This window comes from Mytilus galloprovincialis, chromosome 3 (genome assembly GCF_965363235.1).
Source record: "Mytilus galloprovincialis chromosome 3, xbMytGall1.hap1.1, whole genome shotgun sequence".
NCBI classification, from domain to species: domain Eukaryota; kingdom Metazoa; phylum Mollusca; class Bivalvia; order Mytilida; family Mytilidae; genus Mytilus; species Mytilus galloprovincialis.
Window position 1 is genome coordinate 85,976,646 of NC_134840.1, and position 12,844 is coordinate 85,989,489.

General features: G+C 30.4%; 1 protein-coding gene across 2 annotated transcripts in view; it reads right to left on the reverse strand.

Moving 5' to 3' along the window:
* LOC143069231 (glycogen phosphorylase, muscle form-like) overlaps window positions 1-12,545 on the reverse strand; it is a 29,828-nt gene extending 17,283 nt beyond the window's left edge. The window contains exons 1-4 of one of the 2 annotated variants that reach the window (XM_076243763.1): window positions 12,172-12,545; window positions 4,039-4,140; window positions 1,868-2,050; window positions 577-708 (exon numbers count right to left, since the gene is read on the reverse strand). In XM_076243763.1, coding sequence (XP_076099878.1) covers window positions 577-708; window positions 1,868-2,050; window positions 4,039-4,140; window positions 12,172-12,417 — 663 coding nt within the window. In that variant the 5' untranslated portion in view covers window positions 12,418-12,545. Of the gene's footprint in view, window positions 1-576; window positions 709-1,867; window positions 2,051-3,922; window positions 3,981-4,038; window positions 4,141-12,171 lie in introns of those variants that run through there. The other variant, XM_076243764.1, reaches the window with a different exon arrangement.
* Window positions 12,546-12,844: the final 299 nt, after the last annotated feature.

Below are 12,844 nucleotides of genomic sequence, written 5' to 3' on the forward strand. Positions count from 1 at the left end.
ATTATACGATCCCAAAAAATGTTTGGGGTCGTATAAAAAGGTGGTTTAAATCAACATAATTTAATTAATAATATATATTTCTCCTTCATTTACATCATAAGTAAAGTAGCTTAGAAAAATGACACCCACATGCACTAAACATAGCTTCCTGGTTTACACATTTTGGCACGATAGTCTTCCTCTTAACTGTCAAATTTTGAATGATAAAATAAATATTGATTTTATTTATTGGGAAATATAATTCCTGTTTCAGCTCATCTTTCCCCGTCAGATATGATCTGCAGTATATTTCTCACTGCTTCATACCCAGATTTAAACTTTGTTTTCTTTTAGTTTCAACTGTCTACTAGATTGCTATTGGTGCATTCTTTAAGTTCCCAAGACCCTTTTCCTGTTTGAACTATGCTTTAAGAACCTAACCTTCAAAATGCAACCAAAATAACAATTCTGGTTTAATGGGAAGTAGAAAATGGGCTTTTGTCATTGGTCCAATTTCTCATATGAAAGAAATCCATCTTACAATGTTGTGAGAGGACATAGCAGAAAATTTACATTCTAATTTTATCACAATATTACCTGTGTATCAACCCATCTTTTCTTTCCCCCATTATCCTCAACTCTACCATAGAAGTTGATAGGAAGTACATATTCTGGTCTAGCTTTCTCCCATGGGTTGCCATATCTCAACCATTCATCTGGTTCCTCTACCTAACAACAAGTACCAGTACATATGGTTTTGAACATGTTAAAACTGACAAATTTTGGAAAAAAAAGAACATTCAATACTTAAATTAAAAAAGCAATCATGGACCAGATTTTAACCTTTTCTCATTTTTCTGCTTCAAAAACAATAAATTTCCTGAATGATTGATATTTGTTTAAAATACTCTGCTGACACTATTCTATTCATGCTACATCACAAGTAAAATCCAAGGGGAAAATATATAATCTATTGTTTGCTTTTCTTATTTTAACTGACTATAAATTTAAAAGTCAGCTTAAATTCTAAGTAAATAGCTTTAAATATTATATAAACAATACACTGCCAGGAAGTTTTTCTGACCTTCAGAACATTTTACTTTTTTGCTTTTATACAAATTGTAAAACTTTTCTCAGGAGTTTATTTCATTGTACTTAGAATGAATCTGTACTGGAAATAATATTTTGGGTTAAAAATGTACCATGAATAATTCATTGTTACCAACATCATTGAAGAAATGAATTAAACATAAGAAGAGCTAGCTTTAGAAAATGCTTGACTGATTCACAATTTATACTAAATTGGATGACTATTACATGTATACATGGTATACATGTATGTGAAAAATGTGACAAGATAAGGATGATAAAAAAAAATCTGCTAATTCATCAAAAGTACATGTTTTTTGTACTATTAGGAATACTTAGTGGTCTAAAATATGTCTCCTCTTAATCTAAAGAGTCACTTCAGTAACGGAATTTATGGTCCACTAGAAAGGTCTTATTATGGCATTTTAGAATGTATATGGTTAAAGAGTGTTAAGCTGACTCACATCAACACAACCTATGATGCACTGGCAAGATTGGATCATGACAATTATGAATATATGCTTTGGGGTGAATGTGAAAAAGGCCAGAAGACATCTGTAACTTGACCTTCAGCTCAAAGGTCAACCCTAAATATAATCTCAATAATTAGTCTGAGAAACAAGACAAATTAAATGCATGCTTTTATATTATTGGAATTCCTTCTGTATCATTTTAGTTAGATAACTACAGTTTACTATTCAAATTTTGTCATAGTGATGTTATATCTTACTTCAGAAACAACTTTCTCCTTTGACAAATAAAAGCAAAATGAACTTTATAATTTAAGAAATGTACTAACCTGCCAACCATTTTCTATTTTCTGTGCAAATATACCATAATCATATCTTATACCATAACCATATGCTGCCAGCCCAAGTGTTGCCATGGAATCAAGGAAACATGCCGCCAGACGACCAAGTCCTCCATTACCCAGACCAGCATCCTCTTCTATCTCCTCTAGTTCTTCTATATCTAATCCTAACTATAAAATATAATACATTTCAAGAGTTACTTCCCTTGCTGGTTAGCAAAGAGTTACTCCCTTTGCTTGTTTTACAAAGTTACATTTTTTCTCAATGAATTTTGAAGTAAAGATATTCAACTATGGAGTAATTTAGGACCTAACAGTCCTAAACAAATAATGAAAAGTACTTAATGACATCATTAAATACAGATTTTTCTTCTACATGACATGTACAGAATAGTTTTCAACATCAAGATATCATGCTTTCAGTCGCATCTTAGTGTGGTGGCAATGGACCTTGGAAAAAAGTTCCCACTCAAACCTTAGCTAAAGAATAATTACATACAAGTACTCTTCACATACTGCATGTTAAGTATTAATTAAAATACTGAAAAATGTAAGATTGGGAAGGACTTGTTCAAATATGTGTGTGTGTTACATTCAGGATTTATCCTAACTATAAAATATAATACATTTCAAGAGTTACTTCCCTTGCTGGTTAGCAAAGAGTTACTCCCTTTGCTTGTTTTACAAAGTTACATTAATTTTATCTCAATGAATTCTAAAGTAAAGATATTCAACTATGGAGCAATTTTGGACCTAACAGTCCTAAACAAATAATGAAATGTACTTAATCACATCATTAAATACAGATTTTTCTTCTACATGACATGTACAGAATAGTTTTCAACATCAAGATATCATGCTTTCAATTGCATCTTAGTGTGGTGGCAATGGACCTTGGAAAAAAGTTCCCTCACAATCCTGAGCTAAAGAATAATTACATACAAGAATTACATACAAGTACTCTTCACATACTGCATGTTAAGCATTAATTAAAATACTGAAAAATGTAAGATTGGGAAGGACTTGTTCAAATATGTGTGTGTGTTACATTCAGGATTTACTTCCTTGTCAAAAGGTTGATAAAAGTTAAAAATAAATCTACAAAATTTAACAAACTTCTTCAGCTGTAAACCGTACTGTGTATACCTGTTGTAATGCCACTTTTCATATACTGACTTAATTCTAAGATTAACAACCCTGGACCACTTACAGAATCTGATTGTTGTCTCTCTGGTGGTACATATCATTTTACAGGATATACTTCTTTAATTATTTAAATGTTTGGCTTGTATTTGTCCACACAACCTTTTACTCTGTAATCTCCAAATGAATCTGGCAATACTATCATAACTGTATCAATCAATATACTTGACACAATGTTTAATCACATGGATATTGTATTATATGATTGAACATGATGTTTCCTAGGGTACATCTCACTACTCCTGATACTACCTTACACCTTAGTAAACCTATCAATTTAACTGATATCATTTTTAATCACATGATCACTTTAATCCAAGACTAAAGATGATGTTTTTTAGGGTACATTTCACTAGTCCTGATTCTTCTACTTACTTAAGTACTGAACCTATCAACATACCTGATATAAAGCTACATCACATGATGATTGTATTCCAAGATTGAACATATTTTCTAGGCTACATTTCACTAGTCCTGATTCTACCTTACACTTTACGTAACCTATCAACATACTGTGGATTCATTTATTTTCGTGGGTATCAATTTTCGTGGTTTGAGGAAAACTTGCATATTCGTGGATATTTAATTTCGTGGTTTTGACAAAGTATGCATATATTCCTTTGAAAAAGTTTGCAATTCGTTGAATATTTAAATTCGTGGTTTCCCGGTACCCACGAAATCCACGAAAATTGGTATCCAACGAATAATAATGAATCCACAGTACCTGATATAAAGCTTCATTGCATGATGATTGTATTCTAAGACTGAAGATGATGTTTGCTAGGGTATATTTCACTAGTCCTGATTCTACTGTATGCCTTACTGAACTTATCAACATACCTGATATAATGCTTCATCACAGGATGATTGTATTCCAAGATTGACCATAGTGATGGCTAGGGTACATTTCACTTGTCCTAATTCTACTGTACACCTTACTGAACTTATCAACATACCTGATATAATGCTTCATCACATGACGATTGAATTCCAAGATTGACCATAGTGTTAGCTAGTGTACGTCCCATGTAGAACTCCAAAGATAAGTAATATACTCTCTGAAATTAAAAATAATTTTGATAATAAATAACTTTAATTTCATAATTCTTTTTTTTTTCTATTTTCTTTTTTGCTTTAGAAAGCATTTTTTTGTAGCTTCAGAACAGAATTTGGTCAATTATTCTCAAGGACTATTTTTTTCTTTCAACCCCAGATTAATTTATTGTTGGTTGTTTAACAAGCAGTGGCAAAAATTTCATACATTTTCAGGACGAGTTCAAGACCAGAAAGTTAAGATATATATACTTTAGAATGTACATATACATGTATATATAATGCCTATGAAAATCAACTTAACAAATTAACAAGTTATAGCGGATCTCAGTCTTTACTTTCTGGGGCTAGAACCTATACTTTTCCTTCTTAAATATTTAATTAATAAGCAGACCATGCATTATTACAAAATTATTAAAACACAAATATATATATCTGAGGTTGTTGGAATTTTCAAGGGATGTAATATTAAACATAAGATCTTAAATCTGATTCACTACAAGTTGCTCCCAAATTCATCAGGATATTGACACATATTATTTTATCCTATAACTATTAGGCCCTTTCTATTATCAAGAGATTTAAATGTCCCGACTAAAGGATTACTGTACATATATATGTTTGGCAGGTTCACAAATAATGTACAAAAAAGACAGAAATCTAAAGGTATAAATATGAATAAATGGAGATGTCGGGTATATTTTTTCAATGAGACAGCATCCTACCTATACAATAAATACAAGACATCCAGAAGTCAATGAAAAACCTTCATCACTAACATTTCGTTAAGTTTTAAATCACTAAAGGAATATAAAGTACAATGTATCTAATAATTTAACAGATACTATAAAAGATCTACATGCATCATCAACACCTAGTTCCCAGTTGTAAAACATCAAGATATAAATCATGTCAAACTTGGTTTGAAGTACTGGTTTAAAGCTTGTAAATTTTACTGTGATAATTATCAATATATATATAAGACATCTAGACTATCAACTAGAGGTCGACATATTGAAAAAGGACAATGAAAAATGTGCATATATAGATATAGGAAGATGTGGTGTGAGTGCCAATGAGACAACTCTCCATCCAAATAACAATTTAAAAAAAGTAAACCATTATAGGTCAATGTACGGCCTTCAACACGGAGCCTTGGCTCACACCAAACAACAAGCTATAAAGGGCCCTAAAATTACTAGTGTAAAACCATTCAAACGGGAAAACCAACGGTCTAATCTATATAAAATTTAAAAAACGAGAAACGAGAAACACATATAAATTACATAAACAAACGACAACTACTGTACATCAGATTATAGGCCACTTTAGAGTATAAAATAAGGAAAGGTTCATACTTGTATGTATGTGATTGCCAACCTAAAGCAAATTAACATCAATGACCTTGATGTTCTCTTTTTTTCGACCACTGTTATAATAGTTCAAGGTTTTTAAATGTTTTAGCAATATTTCAAGGCAACTTTAAAACATTTCCAGGTTTAACTTATATTAAGTAACAGGTAAATATCCCAACTGAACTAGATATTGATAAATGTGTCAATGACTTCTTATTACATTTTTTTTTAAATCCAAAATAAATCATTAGAATATAATATTAAAATACACCAAGTGATTAAAATACACCAAGTGAAAAGTACACATCATTAAAAGATTGTAGGTCTTGCTTAATACTTGTTTATGTTTGGGTTGTTTGCTTGTTCCTGTTATTTATGATGATTTAGCAGATTATACCCATACTCCCACAGTTTTTTATAACTTACTAAATATAGTGATTTCGAAAAGTTTAATCCTTTTTATATTCTGCACGAATGGATGAAAATCAATACTGTTTATATATACATATATCATTGTTGTTTAAAAAGATAAAATGATATTGTCTTTTGTTTAATTCATTCCCAAAGGAAAACATTACCACCTTAAGTCTATTATGTTCAACATATAGCTTACACTTTTATTTCTACAGATTTCAAAAACTGGGATAAAAAACCCTGTTTAGTAAATAGACTGTTTAAACGATGCAGGCAATAGTACTATAAAATTTGTAAAAGAAACTGTCAAGAGCCATTCTTGACATATATAATTTTTATTTATTATGAAATCAGATAGTTTGCCAGTCGTTCCTAAACCAATTATCAATGTCAACATTGTTCTTGTTTTTTTTTAAACTCTCTAAATTCTAATATGAAAAAACTTTCCCACATACTTGGGTAGTCTGTGAAAGATTAAAAAATAACTTTATAAAGCCCAAATATTTCAAAAGATCTTAGGATTAGGGCCTTACCAGTTTTGGGCACAGAAAGATAAATTCAGTGTATCTAACAGAAATACACATTCATTTGCACATGTTTTATCACAAAAAAATAGTAATAAATAGTTATCACACACTCTTATAAGATGTCTTTTTAAAAATAATGCCAAACAGCAGTTTCCTTTAAAACATGTTAAACAGGTATATTATGACTAATACTTTTTTCATTTGCAATATTTTTTTATTTTTCAGAAAACATTTGGGATCCATGTCGGAGTAGCTTTTGACATCAACAGAATTCCTGTTTTATTCTATATATATAAAACCATAAAAAATGGTCCATTAGTCTTGACTTTCATTTACTAGCACTTCATTTTATTTTCATGCAATACATTAAACCAAAAATTAACATGGTTTGGCCTATTGCATTTACAGATCTATGTTCTACAAGTACATATAACTCTGTAATTGCAAAAGAAAGGAGGTTACCTTAACATATATATTTTTTATAATTATGTATATCATCATTTATGTATGCCACACTTTCTCAATCCGGTCAACCTATCTACAGAAAATAACGGAAAACTTCTATGGACTTGGAAAATTATTGGAAAAGTACAGCTTAACTTGTGGCTAAACCAGTTCCTAACACCATAATAGTTATTGGATATCTCAAATCAAGTATTATTGTTATTGAATATAAATAGACTCAGACTGGTACTAGTCTAAACTGGGTGGAAGTTCAATGAACCGTAGCACATTAATTGTCATTACATGTACAGGAGATCTTATTGTACCTTTAGCATTTCAATGCACACTCAGAATATAATAGTATTACACAAATGATTAATGCATTAATGTTTTTTTTCTTCTTATTGAAATAATAGCACACAAATGTAATCATGTTTTTATACTACGTAATTCTTATGATTAATGAATTCACACGAAGTGACATTTCATTTGTAGAAACTTTTCTACATGTCTTAAGCTGGGATGATATTAATTTATATTTGGGTGAAATTTTAGCATGGCTAGGCTCCCCAACCATGCCAACAATTATTAAAACTAAAGGTGTAAAAACGAAAATGTTGATCTGCATTTACAATTAACAAAATTTGCCTTATTTTAGTATTTTTAACGGTTTTCGCCTCTTTAACCCCAATTTCTGAATGCATGACTTGAAATTCTGTAACAAGATTATGTATTTTAACAAAGATATATTTTTTGTTTAAATCTGGGGATATATCATAACTATTTTGAGAGTAACTCTACTTAAAACTAACTCCAGGACAATGTGTGTACCGGTTTACATGTATACATGTGCACAGACCAAAGAGGGTAAGCAGTTGGCTTTGAATTTAAAAATGCAGACAGAATATTCATTTAAAAGTAAGAATGAAATCTGGAAATCAGTGATATGTTTAGTAATTGACAACAATACCTTCATATTTCATTTATTTAATTTCACTTGATGTTTGAAGTTTCTTCTATGTCTGCTGTACATTGATTACATAATACCAAAATAAAATTAATCTTTTTCACAGATTGGGTTTATGCTATATGAACCAGTCCTTTCTACTTACAAAGTTCTATGCAAACAACTTCTAACAAATTAAAATCTATTTTTCAATGAGTTCAATGCAAGTTTATCTAATAGACCAGAGAATGGAAACACTAAATGTATTATGTGACAAAGGGACAACAACCCAAATATAGAGCAGAAAAAAACAGCCAAAGGCCACCAATGGGTCTTGCAGCAAAAAAATTAAAGTTTTTCAAAAAAATATCAACTTTCCAGATATTGCTTCTTAAAAATCCTTCTTTGGGAATTTTTCAAAGTTTTTAAGTTTTCAAAAGCTGGCACCAACATGAAAAGTACTACTTCTAGGAGAATTTTAAAAACTTTCCCTAATATTCTTTATTGACATGCTTTTCTGATAATAATTAAAAAATCTTATATTTGAAAATAACCTTCTTAACAATAACAGCTAATATCTAGCTTAAGTACTTTAAATTTGATCATCTTTTTATAATAATACATGTTTGTACTACAGTTTAACAAAAGGACAAAGAAGACATTATTTTAGCTGACATCCTCTTTTCCATACAGCCACTTTACAGTATAATGTACAATCTTAGTACACATTATAAATGATTGTCTATCTCTAAGTGAATATGACAAATACAGGATATAAGTAGTATCTATGTACATACAAAATTGCACTCATTGTGAAGAGTGAAGACTATACTGTATCCAATACTAGTTTATCTCTTTCCTATTATTAGTTTTTTTGGTGTAAGTACTTCTTTATTCATTAATATCAATCTAGCATGCATGTGCACATTTCCTAATTTTTTTTATATAATTTTAATTAATCACACATGGGTAAAAAATGTATAAACACTATAGGCCATTGGCCTTGGGCCTCTAAAATACTCAAGTAAAGTCTTCAGAAAAATCTTTCAAAACATTTGTTCAGTTACAAAATGTACTATTGAAAAAATAATGTGTATACATGTACTGTGAATTTGACTAAACAGTTAAGACAGCTTATTAGTAAAAGTATGTGTCATATGATAAGATCTAAGACATGCACTTTTTATTGATATATTGTGTCATAATGATATGTTTTTAAACTTGTCTGATGAAGAAAAATTTATATATATGTTTAAAAATACCAATATTTGTAATATTGTTGCCAAAACCTGCAATAACATTTTAACAAGGAGAAACAGTATTTTATATCATTAACTACTGTATTTGTAGTATTTTATAAATCGAATAAGTATTATTTGTATTTTAATAGTCTCTCATAATTCTTTTAAGAATGGCACATACATGTATTTAATTGTTTTAACTATGTTTACTGTATAATTAATTTTATAATTGTATCTTGTTTTAATCATGTTGTATGTGGTGAGACTTTAATAATAAACTATTGAATCTATCACCTGCAGAGTGGATACAGGGGATTTCACTGTACATGTACATCAAGTAAATTTGCATTGCATCTGTGACATGACAAAATAATGTGAAAGATTATAATAACCCCGTTATAGCATTTACAATACAGGCACTGCACTGGGGCATTGATCATGGATGCAGTTTTATGTTACAGTGTACACTGTACAGTCAAGTTTTAATTGTGTCGACTATCTACCTTTGGCACTCTGTCTCCAGTACGTTAAACAGACTATGAAGTACATTAAGTCCAATAGCCATAAACATGATAAAGTCTTGAAAGGCTATTTCATTTTTTTTTTATTAAACAACAATGTTTAATATATTTTAGAATATATATACTTCACAAGACCTTCACTTCACCATGTTCACAGAGTATAAATAGCCTTTTCAGACATTATAATTATTTGGACAATGTACACTGTATGAAAATTGAAGGTGCACATATTTTCTTTAGAGAAGAGAATTACATATTAAACTTAACAGAAAAAAATTCCTTTGACATATACATTTACATCTACTTAATATCAATATGTGTAATTGTGTCAGGACATGAAGCAAATGTCAACTTTTAAATTTTCTAACAGATATCTCATTTTGAAATGTCATAATGTTTTGTGTATTATAGCCCAAACTAAAATTTTGAATATTGCATTTGTTTACATTGTTTAGGTCAAATAAGACTAAGACAATAAAAGCAACTTTTGGTAGAAGACTTTTCAAGAAAACAAATGAGTTGCTAGATTGATCCCTCTAAAAATCAGCATCTCAATGATCACAATAAAGGGATTAAACCAATAAACAATGCGGTATTCAGAAAAATTGCTAATCAAAAGTCATAGCCTCTTACTAAACCATTTGCACTTTGCAATATTTCCCATGAATGAAAAAAGATTGGCACAGTAAATTTCAAATCCAATATCCAAGACTAAAACGGGATACTACATGTATGACCATGATAACACATTTGGGTGAAAATCCCCAACCTGTTAAGATTTATATATGTACCCTTTTGTTGTTTCAATGCTAAATATTTGAAAATTTGAAATTTTATTAAAAATCCAAAGCATTTTAAATTTTCTTGATTTTATTAAAAATCCAAAACCAAATCCATCGCCCCAGGTACATTTTACATGATATACTCTAACATTTGCAATTGACAATTGGGTACTTAATGGATACATGTACCTAGGAGATAACTGCATGCAGTACTACATGTCAAAGTTATTTCCCTAAAACAAGTTATTAAATAAAATTATTGTCCACATCAGTTCACAATTACTACATAAATATGGACTATTCAAGCACACCTTCATGGGTGCGCTTGACTACTTAATTGACTTGCACAATTTTTATAAAAGGTGTAAGTAACCAATCAAGAAGCGGATAAGCTGCATCTCCAAGTAAGTGGACAAGTTATTTCCCTAAAACAAGTTATTAAATAAAATTATTGTCCACATCAGTTCACAATTGAGTTCTTGAGTACCCTTGCATCATGAACAGATCCTGGCCAACCGCAGAAAACATCAATGATATGCATGTTCTTTGTTGGGATCATATATTGCTTGAAGGTTAATAAGGACACCTAAAGACCATCCAGATAACTATATCAATAGGAAAAGTTTTCACTCGCAGTTGCTTATCCACTGGAATTTTCCTTAAACCATCTCGATTTCCATGCAACAACAAAGGAGATAATCTTTCAGTAATTTCATGGAAAGTGTCTCTGTGAATTCTAATACCGTTCTCTAAAGTCATCTATTTGGTACAAGGGCATAACTGCTTCAACATAATTATCTACCCGAGCTTTCCATCTTCTCTTTGTATTTTTCTGAACAAGAGGAAGACTGCAAATCATAGAGTTGAGCCTTGATGCACGACTGTTAATATATGCAATTGTTGCACTTACATCTGCATTTGATTCAAGAAACAAGTCGGACAATATGTTGTGATGTAAAAGTCCCTCACTGCTGTGCACTGGTCATGAGGAGAACTACTGCAGAATGAGATACTATATTCCTGGTTCTATTTTTACTTTTTGTTTCCGTATTAATAAACTTTATATCATATTCTTTTAATATTAAATAGACCTCATTGCACTCAATGCCTCTTACCTTAATTATATCCTACATTGCTCATATTATCAATTTATTATTTGTGTATTACTTATAATATTGTGTATTTCACTAATGTTTATATAATCATTGTATGATGTTTTTGTATCTTGCCCGACAAGGGCCCATGATTGGTTTGATAAAAATAATGTCTAATGTCATACAATTCAGCCATTTTTACATTAGATAAAACCATGCATTTATTACAAACGAAAAACCAATGAAATAGTTTCAAACCGGTTCCAAACTAGTTTCAAAACCAGAATCCAAAACTCAAACTGGTTTCTTTGCAATAAAAACGCCCTAAGATTGTAATGGTTGTCATTCAGCACTTTTTGTAAATAATAAATGCTAGCACAACAAGCAAATCAAATGAGTAAACTATGTTAATACGATGAAAATCTTTGCAATAGATATTGTGGATTTTCTGCCAAAAAAAAGCTTGATTTGCCAGTGCCACATACAATGTAATATCAGAAACCTATTTTCTATTAAAAATTTAAATGCAATAAAGCAATAATTTATATTGCTGTAATCAAATTCCACTGGGATCCTTCCACTGTGTACAAAATCAAATGTCTCTTGTCTTCATTTTTTGCACCTTAAAATTTTTGCAATCCATGTAGCCTTGTTGGTCTACAAATTAAAATGGGTCATCAACCTTTTTTCACTTTAAATTATTTAAACTTACCTTTGGGTCTTTTTCATAATAATGTTGCTGTGTACGAATCCAACGTCCTACTAAATGGTCCCTTATTGTATGTGCAAGTGCTAAATAGTAATCTCTTGGTGTAGCAACATTCCTATCCTTCACTATAGTATAGTGGAGATGCCTATTGAATGCTTTCTTCAAATCTACAACATTTTCTACCGGTGCAATTCCTCTTATACTAATTTGCTTGCGTCTGTCATGGTCAGTCTGAGGTTTAGCAGCCATGATGATTTTAATCTACACCTTCAAACTGCTGATCTGCAATATTCAGTTCCTAAATATCGAATAAATCACAGTAATGTCGACCTTCCCAAGGCCAGTTTCCTCGTCAAGGTTGACAACCGGAAGTAAATTACAGATTCAATTCGGGGATTAAGTAAAATCCGGAAATTTAGCTGTAACGTGTCAATTTATGTTTTTGGTAGCAAAGTATATTGCTGTTCGTTTTCCAATTTTTTCATCAATTAATGTTTTACGTATAGAACAATCAATTTTTCAAAGTCCAATATTTTTTCCTTACCCCAAACCCACTTAATTAAACTTATGATTTGTAGACTTTAACATATTGTCAGACTAATATATATTTTATTTCTTTAATTATCTAATGTGTGCATTATATTATCTGTTAAGATGATAATCAAAACAAATGTAC